Here is a 22,498-nt window from a genome sequence, read left to right as displayed (position 1 = left end):
TGTCTGAGAGAACAAGCTTTTTTTTTTTTTTTTTACTTAATCTTTTTTGTAGCTGTTTTTAGAGATAAATGAATTAACATTTTTGTAGAGTTGAGCTAACTGAGTGGCTTAAGAAGCTATTATACTCTAAATGTGAGTTAGATGTCTCACTCTGGGTTACAGTAAAGGAAATAGTGTTGAGTAAGCTGATGAAGTTCAAAAAGAACCTACGTGTGTGTGTGTGTGTGTGTATACGTGTATGTGTATGTGTGTGTATATGTGTGTATATACATGTATGTGTACGTGTGTGTATGTACGTGTGTGTGATGTGTGTATATGTGTGTGGTGTGTATATGTGTGTATGTGCATGTGTGTGTGGTGTGTATGTAGTGTGTATATACATATGTGTATGTGCATGTGTGTATAGTATGTGTATGTGTGTGTATACGTGTGTATATACATGTATGTGTACGTGTGTGTATGTGCGTGTGTGTATATGTGTGTATGTGCATGTGTGTGTGTGGTGTGTGTGTATATGTGTGAATGTGTGTGTATATATGTGTGTATATACACACGTGTGTGTTTATATAAGTGTGTGTGTACGTACTTATGTGTATGTATGTATGTATATGTGTGTGATGCTTTAAGATAATAGTTTCAGGTTTCTGGAAATCCTAACAAATATTTTGAATTTTCTTGTCCCATATCTTAGGCATCCCAACATTTCTCATTTCTGATTTAAAACTCTATTGTTTTTCAGAGTCAGTATTTTACTAATTTTATCTAAAAGTGTCTCATAAATCAGAGGCTGGCCCTGGGTGAGCACTCACCGTTCTTCCTGAGGACCTGGCTTTAGTCCTGAGCACCCACATGTCTCCTTACAACCACTTGTGACTTCCAGGGTACCAGGGTCTGGATGGCCTCTGCAGGCACAGCTTGCACATGCTGCCTAAGACACGCGTGCAAGCAGAACATCTCTAAGTGTAAAATAAAAAAATACATAGCTAGATGATTTAATTTTATTTATGTAATGGAACTAATGTCTGGTATTTGCACATGTGAAATTTTATAGATGGAATTTTGGCGTTGAATGATGATGACATTGATGATGACTGTCCGATTCCAAACTTCCACAAATGTGAAATCTGTCTGCTGTCCTTTCCAAAAGAGTCCCAGTTTCAGCGTCACATGAGGGAGCATGAGCAAAATGACAAGGTGCGTATTTCCTAAAGGACTCCGATGAGGGCTCCAGGCAGTCAGAGGTGGTGTGCTTCCACGGAAGAAAGTGTAGCTCAGTTCCTAGTCTGTGTTTTTGCGTTCTGAGAGTGTACTCTAGTGCATGTCTGTATTGAAATTATTTATGAGTGGTCAGAGAAGTAGGACTTTCGTTTCCTTAGTTTCTTACACAGCTGGATACAGGGTGGTTATTCTGAGATGTCGTCCTCGGGGCATTTTGCTTTCACGCTGTCTTTTTGGCACTCTTGAGGACTTACATTTTGTTTGCTAGTGGTTAGTGCTGTCCAGGGAGATGGCTAGGGTGCTGGCTACATGCAGGGTTTGTGTGTGGTTAGCATATGTTCTCCCACTGAGTAGCTCCTTCCAGTTGCTTCTCTCAGTCCAAAGTTTCCTCTACATAAGGAATTAGAAAACAGCGTAGATGCACAATTTAAAGGGCTGTCTGGTTCTACTTTATGGAGAGAATGGAAGCTGGTCTCATGTAGAGAAAGGGAGTGATGGCTCGGTCTCCTGTCACATGCTGCCATATATGGTGCTGGTGGAAAGGGCGGCTTATAGTCTGAAGGCTGCAGAGAAACACTAGCCATTGCTTTGATTTTTTACACGTAAGAAGGGGAATGTTTTCCATGTAGAGGAAACTTTGGACTGAGAGGAGCAGCTGCTGAAATCTAGAGGAGATTATGTCTTATCTTCTAGAAGTGGCTTTGTTCAAGTGAGTTTGTCAGGAATCTGTCTGTCTGCAATACTTCACACTAGAGACAGTGTGCAGCTACGGCTGCAGCACACGCTTGTCCTAGACGTGTGGAGTACAGCAGGAGGATCGAGAGGTTGTGGTCAGACCATGTAATGTTCACACCATCAAGAGAGGAAAGGAAGTATTTTTATATGTGCTGTTGTTTATAATCTCTTGAGAAGTCTATCAGAAGCTTTAATCTGCTTTTGGATATAATCATTTACTGTCTTGGGTCCAGAAGAGACTGTTTTAGAAAGGGAATCTATACTTTTTTGAGACATGGTGTCTGGCTTTCCTGTAACTCACTATTCACTGTGTAGACCAGACTGGCCTCAGACTTAAAGAAATCCACCTGCTGCTGCCTCCTGAGTGCTAGTGTTAAGGTGTGTGCTACCACACCTGGTCCTAATTTTAATAGCACCTTTGGAAACATTATAATTCAATTCCTTCTTTTATCTCAAATAGCCACACCGATGTGACCAGTGCCCCCAAACATTTAATGTTGAATTCAACCTGACACTTCATAAATGTACGCACAATGCAGAGGATCCTGTCTGTCCTGTGTGCAACAAGAAGTTCTCACGAGTGGCCAGTCTCAAAGCACATATTATGCTCCACGAGAAGGAAGAGGTAATTGCCTAACATGTTTGTTAACTGACTGTTAAATGCATGTTACCATTAGCATGACTTTATATGTCTGAAGCCTCAGCTCTCTAGTCATTTGTTTTCCTGTTACAGTGTAGCTACTTCTGTTACTAGTTTGGCCCACTCTACTCACGATAAAGATCACAGTAAGCAAGGAAGAGCATTGAGGAGAGTATCTGATCTAATGTTCCAGAGCAGAGGGGCAGCACAGCAGAGTAGTTCCTGGGTGAACAGGAAAAGTAACCTGAAAAGCCAGGAGGAGGTTGTGGCATGCAAATGTATGATTGTAATTTGCACCAATCGAAGCACAGCTTCCAGGCCCACCAATCACAAAGCTTCACATGAGGACCAATCAGAGGCCACGCCTTAAACCAATCACATTCTGCCGTGTTACTGGGGGAAATGCTCCCCACACTGACCTGTTTGAGAATAGCTACAGGGTGACCAGGATCATCTAGAATTTCCAAGGCTCACCTTGGCTGGAGTGCTCCTCCCACGCTGGCTGGCGCAGTTGGTCTGGAATGACTGTGAGTGGGGCAAGTCCTCCAGACTAGAAGATGTGGCCAGCAGAGATTAAAGCGCTCCCTCGGTGCAGTTGGAGCATGGCTTCCTTAAAGCATTTGTGAATGCCTTGCTGTAATGATACTCTCATCAGTGGGCAGTGGAGAGGCAGCTCTCTTCGAGAGGCGGTCAGTTAACCCAAGTGTCATTCAGTTGGACCCAAAAGCTTAGCCCCTTTGAAGGAAAAGGGAACATGAGAGAATGCTTACAATAAAGACCTCCTGGTAATATTAGCCCTCAGCTAATCAGTAGTGAGTATTGAGCCTAGGGTCTCAATGTGCTAAGGAAACGCACTTCCACCCAGCTGTGTCCACAGTCAGGGTTTTTCTTTTAATTTTTGAGACAAGGCATTCATTAGTTTTCCAGACTGAATTTACTTTCTAGTCCAGGCGCTCATTTATGTTCAGTCTTCCCTCGATTACAGGCCTGCATCACTAGGTCTTGACAATAATGATTTCTTAAACATTCAGTGGATTTAACCCTTGTCAGATGCCCTAGGCAATGTGGGAGCTCCATGTGGGAAATGGGAGCAGAGTCCAAGTGGGGCAAGCACACAGATTGTCCAGCACTGTCGGGAGTCAGTGCCTAAGGGCGTTGCGGGTGTGTGGCTTATGGACTGCCCAGGAGCAGGCAAGGCTGTGGTCTTTAGGCTAGGGACTGGGAAGCAAGTGCCATGGATGATCAGGGGGAGCACCAGGGACTGTGACAGGAGGGTTTACTGATGAACTCTGGTCTAGGCTGCAGGGAAGTGCAATGTGCTAGTGCTGTGAAGGCTGAGATCATTGGGCAATGCTCCATGTTTGGCTTGCACTCTGTTTTGGCAAAGCCCAGTTCAAGGTGACTGTAAAGAGCAGCCACGACTTTCCCATGAGCACAGAGCCTCTACTTTTGTTTGTTTTGAGATGGGGTTGAAATGGGGTCTGATATATTCCAGGCTGACTTGGAAAGCCCTGTGTAGTAAGGAAAACCTTGAGCTCTTCTCCTAGCGTCCAGTAGAGCAGTGCTGAAATGGTAGGTGTGCCCTACTATGCCCTGTCTATGCACAGTGGGTTCAAACCCAGGGCCTCAGTCATGTCAGGGGCAGGCACTTGAGCCAGCCAGGCTATGTACCTAGCCCACTTACTCCATCTCACCCCAGCGTTTATGCAGGACACAGCACAGAACTGTTGTTTCCTCTTCTGATAGTCTTCAGATACAATTTAGAATTTATTATGCTTTCCTTTGTGACTAGAAAGAGGGATAGGTAGGTAGTCTTATCATTTTTAAAGGCTTTGGATTCATACCCAGTATTTTCCAAACCTTGCTTTGATTATATTTATTTTTCTGCAGACTTCATTCAGATTCCTTTCTAGGTGGGTTCCCGGGGCATGGCTCGCAGTTGCTTACAGTGACTCCGTTTGCCGGGCTCCTGGTTCTGTGGTTCTGGTCACCAAAGCCTTGGGACTGGTGCTCCAAGTGCTGAGGGTGTGCAGCTGTACAGAGTTACTCCTGGGCTAGAGACGTGGCTCAGTGGTTAGGAGGACAAGCTGCTCTTAGGGAGGACTTGGGTTTGATCCTAGTTGTGAGCCACATGGTAGCTCACAATTGCTTGTAGCTCCAGTTCCAGAAGATCTGGTGTCCTCTTCTGCCTGTTTTTGAATGCTGTATGCTTGTGGTCCACTTATATACATGCAGAGAAAACACTCACACACACATACACACTCACACACTCACACACTCACACACTCACACACTCAGACACTCACACACATACACACACACACTCACACACATACACACTCACACCTACACACACACCTACTCACACACACACATATACACTCACACACATACACACACATACACATACACACACTCACACACATACACACTCACACACACATACACTCACACACTGACACACTCACACACTCACACACATACACTCACACACACACACACAAAACATCCATATGTATGTATGCATGTGTATGTGTATATATACATATATATACATATATACATATAATAAAAATAACTTTTTAAAAGTTACTCTTGAAATGTGTGCTTGTTGTATACAAACTGATGTGAAGACATGAAAACAAATTTAATGTATGTACTTATGAAGAAGCATAAGTGACTTTAGTTTAAGAATATCCATGATAGAGGATGTACTTTTAGAACATAAACAACATTTCTATACTGTTTTATTGAAATGAGTATTCTCAAATTTCTAGAGATCGTTGCTCTATCAGATTACTCAAAATAGGGAAGAAAAAGAACTAGTTTTTAATGTTATTTTTTCTAGATTTATTTATTATAGATGAGTACACTGTAGTTGCCTTCAGGCACACCAGAAGAGGGCATCAGATCTCATTACAGATGGTTATGAGCCACCATGTGGTTGCCAGGATTTGAACTCAGGACCTCTGGAAGAGCAGTTGATGCTCTTAACTGCTGTTGGCTTTATGCTCAGCCTCCTTTCCTCATTGAGCAAAGCATGTAATGTCCATGTAGACTGCTTCCAAGGTGTATTCATCTGACCATCTGTAAATAGTGAGAGGAAAGGTGGTGGGTGTGAGCAGAGGAACAAGAGAATGGGAAAGTATGTATGTATGTATGTATGTATGTACGTATGTACGTATGTACGTATGTATGTACTTATTATGTAAATGTATGTGTTCCCGGGTTACATAGGTGCACCGTGTGCATTCTTGGTATCCAAGGGAGGTGAAAGGAGGCATTTTACCTCCCAGAACTGGATTTACAGACAGCTGTGAGCCCTGTGTGTGTGCTGGGTCCTCTGAAAGAGCCACCAGTGCTTTTACAGCCAAGCCGTCTCTCCAGCCCTCTCTGCAGTTTTGATCCTGGGCAAGTGATAGCATTATTAATAGAAAATAAATCTTTTCTCCGCCAAACACATTCATGTGTTGAGATGGTAATTTTTTTCTTTTTGGCAGAGTTCTAGAGTAAATTTTCATTATCTTCAAGCTACTAACAATGCCGAAGTTTACTAATTCATTGTTATTGTATAATAATGTCAATTTAAAGTCATTTACCTTGAAATCATTATTAGATTTCTTAAGATAATTCCCTTCATTCTTACCTTTTTCTGCAGCAGAGCAGAGCTGTAAGAACAATCAATGACCTAATTTTAATTGACCTTTGCATTCAAGATTGTGGTACAGAATAATAAAGAAATTCTTCCAGGACAGCCAGGGCTACACAGAAGAATGCTGTCTCACAAAAACAAACAAACAAACAAACAAACAAAAAACAAAAACAAAAAACAAAAACAAAAAAACAAAACTATAATGATGATGATGATGATGATGATGGTGATGATGATGATGATTTTGGTGGTGATGGTGATGATGATGAAATTCTGGTGGAAAGATACAGCAGGCTGGGGAGTCTAGCTCAGTTGTCAGAGTACTTGCCTAGGACGTGTGATCCTGGGTTCAATCCCCAGTACTACATAAAGAGGGTGTTGTGGCCTTGGCCTGTGATCCTAGCACCCAGGGGGTGGATCAAGGAGCAGCGGAAGTTCAATGCCATCTTTGGCTCAATAGTAATCTGAGGCAGAGATTGTGTGAGCGATGCTGTGTGAGCAGGGATTGTGTGAGCAGGGGTTGGGTGAGCAACACTGCAAGACAGACCAAGTCCTCAGACTCCTCGTGCCTTAGACAGCTCGTGAGGGCCATGCTGTGAGGAAGTGCTGCATACGATCCTGCTGCCGTGTGCATGGGTTGACGTCATCCTAATCCAGCAGTTGCCATCTGTAGACAGGACTGTCGCTGCTGTGTTCTTTTGTCGTCATCTGTCTTGGCATCATCTCACTTCATGCTGCCCTCTACTAATGTGGAGGCTGGAAGTGAGCGCACCAGGGTTCATGAAGTCTCTCACAGGCAGCCCTGCAAATCCAACTCTCTGTGGCTTAGCCACACTGTCCAGTCGGAGTGGATGAATAGGAGTGATGTCCTTCTAAACAAGGAAACAAAGGAACATCCCACAAAACCCTCAGGCTCTTTGTAGTGCATGACTTTGGTTCGGGAGGTAGGAGCAGGCAGATCTTATGAGTTTGAGGCTGGCCTTGTTTACATAGTGAGTCCAGCTTAGCTGGGGCTACACAGTGAAACCCTTTTTAACAAAACCCAAAAACTGAAACCAAAGCAAAAATTCCTTAAGCGAGAGATAAATTTGTTAAGAAATACTCAAGTCCGAGCTATTCAAGTCCTGAAGACTTTAGGGCTTTTTGATGGCTTTGGTTTGGCACAAGAGTCTAACGTTGCGCGTGTGTCTTCTAACAGCAGCCTATCTGCCCAGCTGAGGTACTCTGCCTGTAGTCAGAATTCAACGGATAAGGGGTTTCCACTGACAAATGTATCATCTGTAACTGTGTTGATGGTGTTTGTAGATTAGAATTGCGCCTAGAATTCTCTTCTGACCTTTTTGTGTTGAAGCCCTCCTGTTTCTCTGAAGTTTTCATGAACAAATGGACCAATAATAGCCTTTGATACACAATTCATGGTTGAAAACTGTGCGGTTTTTGTTTTCTATCCCTTACTAGTAGAAATTATTTTTATAATTTCAATTTAGATACAATGATGCAGTTTTGAGAGGTGAAGGTGATATTTATTCCAGAATAGAGGAAGGTATCATTCGTGGGCTGATGTTCACAGTGCCACCAGTTCTTCTAAGGAGCAGTGGCTTGGAAATATTCCTTTTCCAGAACCTCATTTGCTCTGAGTGTGGGGATGAGTTCACGCTACACAGCCAGCTGGCCATACACATGGAGGAGCACCGGCAGGAGCTGGCAAACAACCGCGTGCACACCTGCAAGGCCTGTAAGAAGGAGTTCGAGACGTCGCCAGAGCTGAAGGAGCACATGAAGACTCACTGTAAAGTTAGGTATGGCTCTTTCCTCCACCGGCACAGTAAAATCCCGGGGAGCACACGGAACGCTGGCCCACCCCCTGCTTGGCTGGGATGGACTGAAGGATCTGCTGCTCTAGGAAGAGAAGCAGCACACGAGGCACACAGTAGCCTTGCACTGCTGTTAGCGCGTTCAGGGTGAAGCAGTTTCCACTCTGCTATTTGGCTACATAATAGACTCCTGGCCCAACTTGACATTTTTAGGTTCTTAGATTTATCTGTTTTTACCTAAGTGGTTTCTTCATTTTCCTCATTTTTAAAAACTATTTTTAATGTATTTTGGACAGTCTGATAACTTATGTAGTATATTTTTGAGTGATGCATTTCTATAGTATATTTGACAATAATACATTTATAGTATATTTTGGACAGTCTGATACACTTACATACTGTATTTTGGACAGTCTGAACATTTATATGGTGTATGTCTGACAGTCTAAATTATACAGTACATTTTGGACAGTGATCCATTTATATGGTGTATGTCTGACAGTCTTATACACTTATGTGGTGTGCTTCTAACAGTCTGATACATGTATACAATGTATGTCTGACAGTCTGATACATTTATGTGCTGTATTTCTAACATTCTGATTCATTTATGTAGTGTATTTCAGAAAATATGATACATTTATATGGTTATTTTGTTAATATTCATCACTGGTCCCTTCTTTTCTACTTCTTCCCTGCAATTCTTCTTTCCAACAACTTCTCTTTCCTTTCATGATTTTTTAAAAAATGAATCTCTGAGTTTAGTTAGGGTTGCTTGCATGTGCATGACTAGTGTTGTTCACTGGATCATAGCTTACTAGTGTTAGACTCCTGAAGCAAGAACAGCCATTGACTGCAGATGGCTCCTCAGTGAGGCCAGGGCCTCATGTGCCCCTCCTCTCCATCCGTTTTGGAAAGTGGATGGATAGGCTTAGTATTGTACAGATCGTACGCAGGTAGCCACCCTGTTGTGCATTGATGAGTGGCCACGTTTGTCTAGGAGACCTGGTCACAGCATCCCTCCTCATCCTCTGGCTTGTAGCTCTTACTGTTCCTTCTCCAGGATTCTCTGATCCCTGCCTGTGGTTATTGTTTCTTAAGGAAATGAAGGAGGCTATCATGGCTGTTGTGCTACCGTTCCCATGGTGATAGCAATTTCACTGAGCTGATTTCTGATTTCAGGTGTGTGTGTGTGTGTGTGTGTGTGTGTGTGTGTGTGTGTGTGTGTGTGTGTGTCTTTTGCTTTTTGTTTTAAAGATAGGATCTTACTATGTAGGTCAGGTTGGCCTCTTACTCATGGAAATCCCAGGCCTGAACCTCCTGACAGGTTAGCAGGTATATACCTCCATGTCACCAGCCGATTTTGACAGCTCTTATGACTGACAGCTTCAGGAATTATTTAGCAGTTGTGTCATCAGCTAGTCTGCCAACTAGCTGTCACACCAGGGAACGCAAACGTTTCTGAGCTATAGAAACCCTGGGCAGCATGTGATCCACTCCTAGGATTGCACTGTAGACGGGAACGGAGTAGGTGGTCCCACCTCATATCTTTTACTTTCATTTTGCCTACTCTTAACTAATATCCCCATTATTTTAGTGTCTGATTTGGTTTTGTCTTTTGAGACAGGGTTTTGAGACACAGTCCAGGCTGACTATAAATTTGTCATCCTCTTGTACATCTTGAATACTAGGTTATAGGCGTGCACTGCGATTTCATTTTACTGTTTAAGACACAGTGCTGGTTGGGAGTGTAGCTTAGTGGGTAGAGTACTCGCCCACCGAGCGCGAGGTTCTGGGTTCAGTCCTAGCACTGCAGAAGCCAGGTGTGCTGGTTCATCTGTGCAGTCTGAGCAGTAGGGGTGGAGGTCGGAGGACTAGAAGTGTTTGTATACATGCGTGTAAACCGTGTGCTTTATGGCATTGGAAACGTGTGGGTGGTTGCTTTCCTCATAGAGAGTGTTAGCAGGAGGGACGCAGGGCACCAGGAGGCTGTGGTGCTTTGTGGGTAGGCAGTGCTCTCCTGCAGGAGTGTTGGTGACGGAAAGAAGACATGTTTGAGAGTATTAAGATGCTTGAAATTAAAACGAGCAGGGTTTGAAGGTGGATTTGTGTGATCTCTTCAGATTTAAACCTGTATACCTGAGGAGCTTCCATTTCTTGACCTGGGAAGGTTCTTTTTGATCTGTTTGGCTGTGCTGCTGCCAGACAGTCTCCAGAGCGGCCAAGAGAAGAGTCAGCTGTCTGTCTGTCTGTGTGGTGAGAAGTGGGCGTTTGTCAGTGTCCAGGCGCTGCTGAGCACAAAGCTAGGGAGATCCTGGGAGTGGCACTGGGAGCTCATATCTACATGGTCCTGTCTGACTGAACCAACAAACTGCTTTAAAAGAGGCCTTCTGCCTTTGCTCCCAGTTACTGAGGATCTGAACAAATCAAGCCTCGCTTTTCACCAGACATAGACAGAAATAAAATTTATATCACTAGACTAATAAATGTGTGCTTTTGTGTTTGTATGTTGGACACAGGCATCAGGACATATTTTGATGACTAGCTAGGTAAACTTTGTGGCAGTATTTTTACTTTAAAGCTATAGTGTAAGGAGGATGAATCTGAATGTTTTTCCTTGGATCTCACACTAGGGCATCAGGTACAAGATCTTACAATCGGAACATTGACAGGAGCGGCTTCACGTACTCGTGTCCACACTGCGGAAAGACGTTTCAGAAGCCCAGCCAGTTAACGCGACACATAAGGATACACACAGGTATGAGATGTGTTTGCTTTTGGTGGCCTGCTATCTGCCGTGAAGGGGGACTGGCCCCTGGTTTGAGGTGCAGTGTGGCTCTGGTGCTGTGCTGTACAGCCCTGGAGTGCTTAACTATTGCTCCTGTGCTCCTCATCCCCACAGTGGCAAGCCTGTGTCTGCCATGTTGCTGTCCTAAATTATAAAGCACAGATGTAGAAAGCGTTGGGGCTCTGGTGAGCTCCAGTCAGGTGGAGCTGATAGTCTAGTGGTCACTTGTGTGGCACCTGTAATTAGACCCACGTAGCAAAGCAGCAGCAGGTGCTGTTTTGGTGTGTGTGCTGTGACAGTTTGCCTTTAGTGACATAAACCATAGCATGTGAAGGTAGCCAGCCTGGCAGTGTAGATCTGTAACCCTGGCCCTCGGGAGGAAGGGAGGCCGATGTGGCAAGATGGGCTGTTAAGGATTCTCAGCTACCTCGTGGGTTCCAGGCCAGCCTGGTCTACAGTCGAGCGCCTCCATCTCAAAGCCAGCCAAGGAACCCACTAAATAGCACCACAATCACAAAACCCTTATTTCTCTACCTTAATTGGCTTTCGTGTTAGGCTTGCTTGAATATTTGAAATGAATTCAGGGTTCACAACTGAATATCCTCTCACATTTTGTGCAAGACAGTTATGCTACTGTGAGTAATGCCCGTGAACTCTGCTAGAGAAAGACAAGGAAATGACAGATGCTTATTTGAAGTGAGAGTAATGGTAGTCCACGCTTTGCCATGCTCTGCGGTTTGCTTTTCACTTACGGTGAAGAGACAAGGCAACCTTCAGCAGTTTGGTCAGGTACTGCATTTGCTCCACAGTTCCGGTTTGGCTTCATTGCTCTGTCCAGTTTTAGTGTCTTAATGAAAACCACTCAGATAATTTCTTACCTCATTTATTTGCCAGTATAAAGTTGATATTTTCAGAGCTTCATTCTATATTTCATAGAGCAAGGGAAGAAAAGGTACTGTCTAAAAGATTGGCACAGGGACATAATTCAGTCTGGAGTCCTTGTCCACCATGCATCAAGTCCTGGGGTCAGGTCCTGATACTACACAAGCTAGGTGTGGTGCTGCATGCTTGTCATTCCAGCTTTTGGAAGGTGGAGGCAGGAGGATCAAAAGTTCAAGGTCAGCCAGGCATGGAACTGCTCACCGTTGATACAGCATTCTAGAGGCAGAAGCAGGTGGACCATAGTTCAAGGCCAGCTTTGACAGCCTAGGGATTTCTAGCCCAGAGGAGGGAAGCATAGTGTGACCTTGTCTCAAAAAGAGTAAAGAAAAATTTAGGGTAATCCTTAACCAGTTTGAGGCCAGTTGGGATACATGAAACCCTGTCTTAAAAAGAGAAATGTGACAGAACTTCATCTTCCTGGAATGAAAAAAATAGCTTGAAGAGTTAATCAAAGTAAGAACATGCAGAGAAAACCACCCGTGCTCAGATGTCGCAGATCTTACATACTAAGTTTGATGTCTGCCCCTTTTCCTGTACATCCATAGAACATCCATCAGAAGAGTGCACCCCAGGGCACAGAGCTGCTACACACTTTGCGTTCTGCTCTTGGCTTTGAGCCTTTGATTACATGCAATCATGCTGATTTCTTGAGGACATGGGATGTTGGGGCAGATGGTTTGCCCATAGTCCTCAACATCTTCTTACTAGCCTGCAGGGCTCCAAGGCAGGGAGGCTGTTGAACATGCTCCTGAGTAGAAAGCTCCCCTGCTTTCTCTGCAGCCTTTACCTTAGTCAGTGTGTGATGATGTGAGGTGGCCATTTTCTGGTGGATGAACCCCATCCAGGAAACATGAGGTGCCTCTGGCAGGGACGCCATGTTGAGAGACCCACAATTCTCACTGAGCTTCCTAGCTGTCCCTCCCCAGTGATCTCCCTTCTCTAGGATCACCTATCTCAGTAACTTAACCGTCAAGTCAGTTCAGAGGATCTGTGCTATTGTGCAGATGTTGAAGTAGGCACCATTCAGTGAGTGGACCCTTAGAGAACAGGACTGAGTGTAAGGCACTGAGGCTAGAGTCGGGAACAGACACTTACAGACCTTTCTTCCTTGGGGCACTTGCCTGTTGTAAGAGAAGTTCAGTAATGAATGGATTGGAAAGTCGCTCCTGTAGGGTAACTGTGCCAGGGCTAGAACCATGAAGGAGTGAGCTGTGTGGGTTGTCAGGGAGGAGGGCAGACATAGGTACCAACGGCCTTCAGTGTAGCCCTGTCCTTTGAGGGAACAGAAGATTGAGTAGAGAAGAGGTGATATGAGAGACCTGAGTGAGACTGAGAAGCTGTGGAAACCATTGAACAGCCCAGACGTGCTGGGATCTCAGAACAAGTTCCTCTGCTGAGTAAGAGTAGCCCACATAGGGCCTGGTTGAAGGCCTGGGCAGGGCTCATGGGGTGGATGGAGCTGTGCCCTGGAGTAGGCAGGAGTTGGGACAGCCAGCAGGGCTGATGGGGAAGTAGGCTGAGAAAGCTATGGAAGAATGGCCCTGCAAGAGCTGCCTTGGGCTTTGCTTGGAGTATGGAAAGGTTCATCTGAAACAGGCTGACCGTCCATGAGGCGCCTGCAGTGACTGTAGCCCCAGCAGGTGCTTCGGCTGACAGACTTTAGGTTGCAGCCTGGACTTTGGACACTTTACATATTTCTCATTCTAAAATGTTCACACGATTCTTCTCTCTGCCTAGGTGAAAGGCCGTTCAAATGCAGTGAGTGTGGAAAAGCTTTTAACCAGAAAGGGGCACTGCAGACCCACATGATCAAGCACACAGGAGAAAAGCCACACGCCTGTGCCTTTTGTCCTGCTGCCTTTTCTCAGAAGGGGAACCTGCAGTCCCATGTTCAGAGGGTCCACTCAGAGGTGAGCATGGTGCTTTGGCTCTGAGCACTATCACAGAGTGTTGTAGACATCTCTTGGGTTAATGGCTGCCCTAAGAAATTATGTTACAGTTTTGAAAATGCAGAGTGAGTTATGTAAAGTAACCTATTTTAGCAAAAATCCTTTGATGGGGACATGATGATTCGTTGCTGACAGGCCTTGGCTGGTGAGACCCTCAGCATGTGGCTCAGGCTGACCTTGTCCTGGTAGCCATCTTGCTTCAGCTCCTGGGTATTGGAATTATAAGGTGCACCACTCACTGTAGCAGGCTCTTGGGAGTTTACTAAATGTGGAAGAAAGCAAAGATCCTGTCTAGTCTTCTTACTATAAATACATATTTTGAAACGATAATACCCTTGTTAGATATGACCTGTTGGCTGTAGCCCTCTGTTTTATGAACTTGAAGTAGGCACTGGCAAGTGTGAGACGTTGCAGAGTGACGGTGGCATTGGCCCCGTGGCACACTTTCCACAGACCTGCCTGTCCTATCCATGGCTGGCTGGCTGCACCTGTCTGCTCAGATGATTGCACTTGGCTGTTGTCTATAGGTCCTGCTTAGTAGTAGATATTCTGGAAGCATTTCTGTTAAGTAGGTTAACCTTTGTTTTTAGTAGCACATGTCTCTTAGTTATAGCTTAATTATAAACTGTAAGGGAGGGGACATTTACTTAACAGGAATGCTTATATCATGAATCATTTATTTTTACAATGAAAACTATCATTTTAAAAAGCAAATATGTGTATTTAAACTTTTTTTTTCATGGAATTTAACCTTTAGTATCACCTTACTGACTGGGGAGCTAAAAAATTTTATGAAACTGAATGACTGACACCTATAATCTCAGCTCTCAAGAGGCTGAGGCAGGAGGATTGTGAGTTTGAGGGGAGTCTGGGCTACTTAATTCAAAACAAAATAAGCCCAACATAAACCTCCTTAATAATAATAATAAAAAAAAAAGCCAGGGCTCTGCTTAAACTGCGTGCTTTGTAAGCTCCAGGACCCCAGTTCCCTCTCCAGAATCCACATTGCAGGGTGGGTTGGGGCAAAGCACGTGGCGCATATATGGCTTCAGCGTGGGGATGGAGGCGGGCGGGCCTCCAGGGCTTGCTGGTCACATACATGGCTTCAGTGTGGGGATGGAGGCGGGCAGGCCTCCAGGGCTTGCTGGCCAGCCAAGCCTAGTAAACCAGCAGTCCTAGGCCATTGAGAACTCTTGTCTCAGAAACAAAGGAGATGACACCTGAAGAATGACATCATAGGCTGTCCTCTGGCTTCCACATGCAGATTCATTCTCACTCTCTCTCTCTGTCTCTCTCTCTTACACACACACACACACACACACACACACACACACACACACACACACACTAGGTTTGGAGAAGATGGATAAAATAAAAAATGAAAAGGAACTTAAATATGTCACATAGTTTTAGAGAAAGGATCAGAATTCTATATGCGCACTAAGTTATGCTCCTTTTAAATCCTTTAATACATGAAATAGTAGTAAGGTACTACATAACTTTGTCTCAGAAGAGCACATGGGGGCATCAAAAATTGTCCTTGCAGTTACCTTTGAGTAGAGTTGCTCACTTGGACTAGCTCTGAGTTTGTGTGGCATATATTTCAGAAATCCCTTTCATTGAGGGCCCCATGTTAGGAGACCCTCCTGCAGTTTGTACTTGTTGGGGGCCTCCTGGGGCTTGTCCTGTGATGGCTTACTCTAGAAAGGGCCTCTAAGGATGTATTTCAAAGTATTACCCAATCGTGTGAGATGTCCAACGAATTTGGTTTGGGGGGTTTGTTTTTGTTTTTAATTTTGAGACACAGTCTCACTCTGCAGCTCTGGTTGTTCTGGAACTCACTATGTAGGCCAGGCTGGCTTAGACTCTCAGAGACTCCCTGGCCTCTGCCTCCCAAGTGTTGAGATTAAAGGTGTGAACCTGCACACCTGGCCTCAGTCTGGGTCTCATGAGGCACGACAGATAACAGTGGAAGTCTTCTTCCAGGTTAGAGGTGACTTGTGTTTTGTCAAGCCTGCCTGATAACCATGGTGATGACAATGCTAGGTTTGAGTAACAGTGAGAGAATGTGTTGGATACATTGTCTGATCATAGGTGTTCCTTGTCACTTAATGTCATTTGTAGTCTATCTTAGGCTTGGTTGTAGTTGTAAAAGGTAATCACGGATACATTTTAACCTTAGCAGGTTTGGGTTATTTTTTGTTTTGTTTTAATTCTTTAATCTTTTTTTTATAATTCAGTTGTTACCAGTCCACCATGTCTGCTCCTTAGGCCCAAAATTCCCAGCCATGCCCTGCCTCTCCTAGGAACATGTTTAGCGGTCTGAGAAGTTGAGAATATATGATGACATTTTGAGGTTTGAATTCTGTTAACAGATACCAAGCTCTGCTTTCTAGTTGGTGTATTTAGAGCTGGAATAACTCCAAGCACAGACAGGTGTACTCACTCACTTAAAAACACAAAACATACCCCAGGGCTAGGATGTATAGTTATCTCATTCTGACTGGACTGGTACATTTTCTTTTCTGTAACTTAAATATGTTTATCTATTACCCAAAAATTTGAAAAACTACTTTTTTCTTTTTTTAAGGTAAAAAATGGGCCAACCTATAACTGCACAGAGTGTAGCTGTGTATTTAAAAGCTTAGGTAGCTTAAATACTCATATCAGCAAGATGCATATGGGTGGACCCCCAAATCCTTCAAGTTCTACAGAGACTGCACATGTTATAACGGTAAGTTTAATAATTTGATTTATAGAAGGGTTTTAGAAAAACATACCCAAGTCTCACTTTAAATATAATTTTTTTTTTTTTTGGCTCTTTTTTTCGGAGCTGGGGACCGAACCCAGGGCCTTGCACTTCCTAGGCAAGTGCTCTACCACTGAGCTAAATCTCCAACCCCTAAATATAAATTTTTAAACTAAGTCTTTAGTATCAAAAAATGCATCTAAGGTTTTCTAAGTAAGATGCTACTATTTTTTTTTTATAAATGAAAATCTTTCTAAACTTCAGGGAAATGATATGTAGTCTTGATTGTCATATAACCTATAAAACTAAGAAAAATATATCAATAATTTATAGAATTCAATTCCTGCAATCAGTGCTATTAGTAACCATTAAATATTGTTTATATTGCAATTTAAGAGTTAATCTTTGTAGATAATATTTCTCCTTTTCTCATGTGGCGATGATAGTTTTCCCTAAGTCTTTTAGCTTTTGGGATACCAAGTTCTGCTTTCTAGTTCATGTGTAAAGAGATGGATTAACTGCAGGCACGGCCAGGTATACTCCCACACGTTACCCATAAAACCACAGGTTCACACAGACACGGGTTGGTGTGTTTTCCCATAGGATTTTATGATGTAGCTTTACTCAGTTACTTTTAGCATATCTTATTAATTACTAATAAATTGCAATATCTAAGCATAGGATATAGTATCACTAAGAGACTTGACTACAAAGTGCAGGATTTTCATGGACGCTGTGCATGAGTATCTGGTGCTAGTGTCCTGGCTGCCTCCTTTCAGTGCCGGATAATATCTGGGTTGTAAACGTGATGGTCTTTGCTTGTGATTTGTCTCTTTTCTCATAGTTTAGTAGTTAGGAATGATTTCCTTAGTTTATTTTTAACTAGAGAAATAGTTGAACAATTATGAAATCTAAAAATTCTGTTTTTGGATTCACTATTTAAAAAAAAACATTATTTTAGTATGTCAGTAACCAAATAATATTTTGACCACTTTGTAAATCAAAAGATGGCTGTGGTGCATAATCTGGATGATAATTTGTGTGTGGTGTGTGTGTAAGAGGAAGAGAGAAGGAGGGAGGGAGAGAGAGTGAGAGAGTGAGAGAGAAAGGAGAAAGAATGCTACACAGAGAGCTGTATCCACAATGTGATGGTTTCTTTTTAAAATTTTATGTTCCTGAAGTGAGGCACTTTTCTCTGAAATGCAGTCCTTGCTGCATCTGATGTGCTGTGTCATCTCTTCCCTCCCTTCCTTCAGGACTCTTGTTATCTCTGGCTGCCTGTTTGTGTCTCAGAAGACAAAAAAAGCCAGATTTCCATGCAAGCTTACTTTGCATGCATGTAACCAAGTGTGTTCATCTATTTAGAGGACTAGAGCTTATAGAAACCTACCTACCCACCTACCTACCCACCTACCCACCCACCTACCCACCTACCTACCCACCTACCCACCTACCTATCCACCTACCTTCCCACCTACCCACCCACCCACCTACCTACCCACCCACCCACCTACCTACCTACCCACCCACCTACCTACCCACCCATATACCCACCTACCTACCCACCCACCTACCTACCCACCTATCCACCCACCTACCTACCCACCTACCTACCCACCCACCTATCCACCTACCTACCCACCCACCTACCTACCCACCTACCTACCCACCTACCTACCCACCCACCTACCCACCTACCTACCCACCCACCTACCCACCTACCTACCCACCCACCTTCCTACCTACCTACCCACCCACCCACCTACCTACCCACCCACCTACCTACCCACCCACCTACCTACCCACCCACCTACCCACCTACCTACCCACCCACCTATCTACCCACCCACCCACCCACCTACCTACCCACCCACCTACCTACCCACCTACCCACCTACCTACCCACCTACCTACCCACCCACCTACCCACCTACCTACCTACCCACCCACCTACCTACCCACCTACCTACCCACCCACCTACCCACCTACCTACCCACCCACCCACCCACCTACCTACCCACCCACCTACCTACCCACCCACCTACCTACCCACCCACCTACCTACCCACCCACCTACCCACCTACCTACCCACCCACCTATCTACCCACCCACCCACCTACCTACCCACCCACCTACCTACCCACCTACCCACCTACCTACCTATCTACCTACCTACCTACCTACCTACCTACTTACCCACCTACCTACCCACCTACCTAACCACCCACCCACCTACCTACCCACCTGCCCACCTACCTACCTACCTATCTACCTACCTACCCACCCACCTACCTACCTATCCACCCACCTACCTACTCACCTACTCACCTACCTACCTACCTACCCACCTACCCACCTACCCACCTACCTACCTACTCACTCACCTACCCACCTACCCATCTACCTACCTACCCACCTACCCACCTACCCACCTACCCACCTACCCATCTACCTACCTATCTACTAGAGTAGTTGGCAGGCTGCAGTTCAGCCAGTCCAACAATGGCTGTCTACCAACAGAAGGTCCAAGAATCCGACTGTTCAGTCCCCGAGGCCGCATGTCAGCCTCTCAGCCCATCTTCAGTTATACTGAAATCACAGAGACATAGGCTTTAAGGCCAGTGAAGGAATGGACTTGTTAGCAAGAGTGAGACTAAGCAGGCAAAGAGAGCAGGCTGTCTTCTTCCTTGCCCATATACAGGCTGCCAGCAGAAGGCGTGGCCCTGGTTAAAGGTGGGTCTTCCCATCTCAAAAGATCTGAATTGGAAGTGAATCTTCCCACTGCAAATGATTTAATTAATCAAAAGTCTCTCACAGGTGTGCTTAGCTTTTTTGGTTTTAGTTCCCAGATGTAGTCAAGTTGACAACCAAGACTAGCCACCACACCAAAGAACCTGTTGTTGTATTGTGTGACAGTTTCATACGTTTGTGTATTGAACCTTCATCATCTTCACTCTTCCCACCCGACTCTCATCCTGCTGGCCTGCTTTCTCACTAGAACTCTTGCCTCCTATGCTTTCTTTCTCTGTGTGAGTTCAGTGGGAGTCCTGTCTGAGCATGGCTGAAGCTGTTTACTGGAGCCAGGGCAGCTTATCCACAGCTGCATCACTAAAGAGAATGATGGCGGCTCCCCCTCCTCCTCCCCCTCCTCCCCTCCTCCTCCCCTTCATCCTTCTCCAAACAACTGTTAGCTACCAGCAGCCCCCTAGCGGGGGTGTGGCTCATGGGCCCCCTTCCTCATCCGTGGTGCAGGCACCCAGCTACAGTGAGTTCATGAGTGTGAAGGCTGTCAGCATCAGTACCCTCGTCAGGAAGATACGGATTTGGCTGCACATCTCCCCATCCTCTGTGTCATATTCTTTCCTTCCCCTCCTCCACGGGAACCTTGTCTTAAATATGCTGTCAGAACACAGAAGAATTTAGTTTGAGGAAATAAATGCCATAAAAAGTGCCCTGAAAGCGCAAGGCCCTGGGTTCGGTCTCCAGCTCTGAAAAAAAGAACCAAAAAAAAAAAAAAAAGTGCCCTGAATCTTGCCAGATAGTTTGTTCTTTTGATTTTGGTAGAGGCAGGCCCTTCTGGTTTTACTCACTCATTCATTCTCTCATTGATTTATTCACTTACTCATTCATTCACTCACTCATTCATCGACTCATTCATTTGTTCATTCACTTGTTCACTCGTTCATTCACTCATTCATTTGTTCATTCACTTGTTCACTCGTTCATTCACTCATTCATTTGTTCATTCACTTGTTCACTCGTTCATTCACTCATTCATTTGTTCATTGTTGAAAGACAAGTTCTGTTGGTTTTATGGAAGATGGCAAGGGGACTCTTCATTATTATTATTTCAAAATTGTTATTATTTTGTTTTTTTGAGATAGGGTCCCACTTTGCAGTCTTGACTGTCCTGGGACTTGCTATGTAGACTAGTGACCTCCCAGTCTTTGTCTCAGTACCAGTTTCTCTTGTTATTGTCTTGTTATTGAGAAGCATACACATGGTTGTGGCACACTGCTGTAACTGAGGAGTGAGTGAGTTGGGATCTCACTGGTAACTGTTGGTGTTGCCTTCCGTTGTGTACATTCTGCAAACGCAGACAAGTATGTCTGCCTCCACAGTGTGTGGCTGAGGCCTTGGCACTGCCCTTGAGAGCCTCTAGGCCTGGCACTTCTTGAGTTCTGGCAGGAGTCAGGCTGTGTATTCCAAAACTTTCTTGGCTGTAGCATCTCAGACATGTGTTAAAGATTTTGACCATACTAATCTCCTTCCGTTTTCGCCTCTGCTTCTCTGTCTCTCTTAAACATGGTGCTTCGTTAATTTAGTTGTCCGTTTCAGTGGATAATGGGGAGATAGACGTTGGTAGCCTCTTCTTCTCATATGAGAGCTTGCAGACTGTTGTAGAAGTGTGTTTTTTTAAGAGGCAAAGTTGCACCTCACAGAAATCAGTGAAGAATTGCTTTTTGAATTTATGTTTGAGAAGCAATAGCTTTTAATGCCATTAAGGGGTGTTCCCTTAATTTATTTTGTATTTACATTGGAAGTTCTGTTTTTAATGAAAGTGTTGCTGTGTTCCAGGCCACGATCTTTCAGACTTTGCCTCTGCAGCAGGTGGAAGCCCAGGTCTCATCAGTGTCTGGTGAGCAGAACTCTCAGGCAGTGACTGATGTCATTCAGCAGCTTCTGGAACTGTCTGAGCCAGGGCCAGTGGAGGCACAGCAGTCCCCACAGTCTGGGCGACAACTCAGTGTGACAGTGGGCATCAACCAGGACATCCTCCAGGTGAAGCGCGCTTACCTGCTGGGCAGGACTCACATATGGGCCTCATGTCAGTTTGCTAGTGAGCAGGACAGATGCAATGACACTTGTTAAAGATGTGGCTCCATTGGAGATGGTAACATGAGAGAAAACATGCCTATGTAATACCAACAGGAAGTGCTAAGTCTAGATGATTCATTAATCTGTACGATTAGGAAAAATGGAAACTTTTAAATTATTTGGTACATGAACTGATTGGACAGAGGTAGCTTTTCCTTTAAAGCTTGTCCTGTTGGGCTGGGGATTTAGCTCAGTGGTAGAGCGCTTACCTAGGAAGCGCAAGGCCCTGGGTTCGGTCCCCAGCTCCGAAAAAAAAGAACCAAAAAAAAAAAAAAAGCTTGTCCTGTTGAGAGACTTGGAAGAATTGCTCCCTTCTTCCTGAGGTGCAGGTGTACCGTTTAGCTAGAGTGTCCTAGGCGTGTATTGGTGTGTGCATGGCCAGCACATTTGGGCCAGAGTGCTGTGTTTGCAGAAGTGCTTCACCTCCAATGAGGCGGCGGTCCTCTTCTCTCTGTACCTCATGATAAGTTGGTTGGGGGGTGTTGTCTCAGGAACTCTGAACTGGGTGTGTCTCAAAGGTGTTCCTGAGGTAATTTGTATCCCAAATATGTTTAAAGACAGCCCAAGTGGTTTGAGAAGAGTTCTGAATGTTAATTATTTTTAATTCCATTCATTTAAGAAATGTAATTGTACCATGTTTTGGGGTGGGGTGAAATATCAGATATTTGAAGAGATATTGCAGCGTCTTGGAGTGAGCAATGTCTTGGAACCGTAGAGTTTATTTCTTGGTGTGGTGTTAGAGTTCTGTGGGTAAAACTCTGGCATCTTGGGATAGCTTTTGGTAGGCATGTTTGGGTGTCGCCTTTTCTAACCTCATAGTTTTGTTCTGTCTCAGCAAGCCTTAGAAAACAGTGGGCTGTCTTCACTTCCAGTTGCAGCACCTCCCAGCGACTGCAGCCATGCTCAGACGTCTACAGTGTCCTCGCAGAGTCCACACACCTCCAGTGTCTCTGCAGAGCAAGCTGATCCCATGGATGCAGAGCAGGAAAAGGGACAGGAAAGCCCCGAAAAGGCGGAAAAGAAAGAGAAAAAAATTCTGAAGAAGAAATCACCATTCCTACCTGGTAATTCACTGTGCTTTCCTTTCAGACACCGCTGTAGAGTTGTGCTCCTGTTAGGAAATGGGCTTCT

At 44.6% G+C, this 22,498-nt stretch overlaps 1 protein-coding gene across 13 annotated transcripts in view; it reads left to right on the top strand.

The window, feature by feature from the left end:
- Positions 1-22,498, top strand: part of Zfp236 (zinc finger protein 236) — a 94,627-nt gene that overhangs the window by 9,979 nt on the left and 62,150 nt on the right. For 10 of the 13 annotated variants that reach the window (XR_015642124.1, XR_015642122.1, XR_015642128.1 and 7 more), the window contains 8 exon segments: positions 1,052-1,194; positions 2,414-2,578; positions 7,866-8,044; positions 10,693-10,817; positions 13,527-13,699; positions 16,329-16,472; positions 21,068-21,271; positions 22,203-22,431. Coding sequence is in view for 7 of the 13 variants with exons in the window: in NM_001427206.1 (NP_001414135.1) it covers positions 1,052-1,194; positions 2,414-2,578; positions 7,866-8,044; positions 10,693-10,817; positions 13,527-13,699; positions 16,329-16,472; positions 21,068-21,271; positions 22,203-22,431 (1,362 nt within the window). In the remaining 6 variants the exon portion in view is untranslated. 13 annotated transcript variants of the gene reach the window in all.

The sequence above is a fragment of the Rattus norvegicus genome, chromosome 18 (assembly GCF_021556685.1).
Source record: "Rattus norvegicus strain SHRSP/BbbUtx chromosome 18, alternate assembly SHRSP_T2T, whole genome shotgun sequence".
NCBI lineage: Eukaryota > Metazoa > Chordata > Mammalia > Rodentia > Muridae > Rattus > Rattus norvegicus.
The sequence above is the reverse complement of the archived record's forward strand: the minus strand, read 5'-3'. Positions and strand labels throughout refer to the sequence as shown.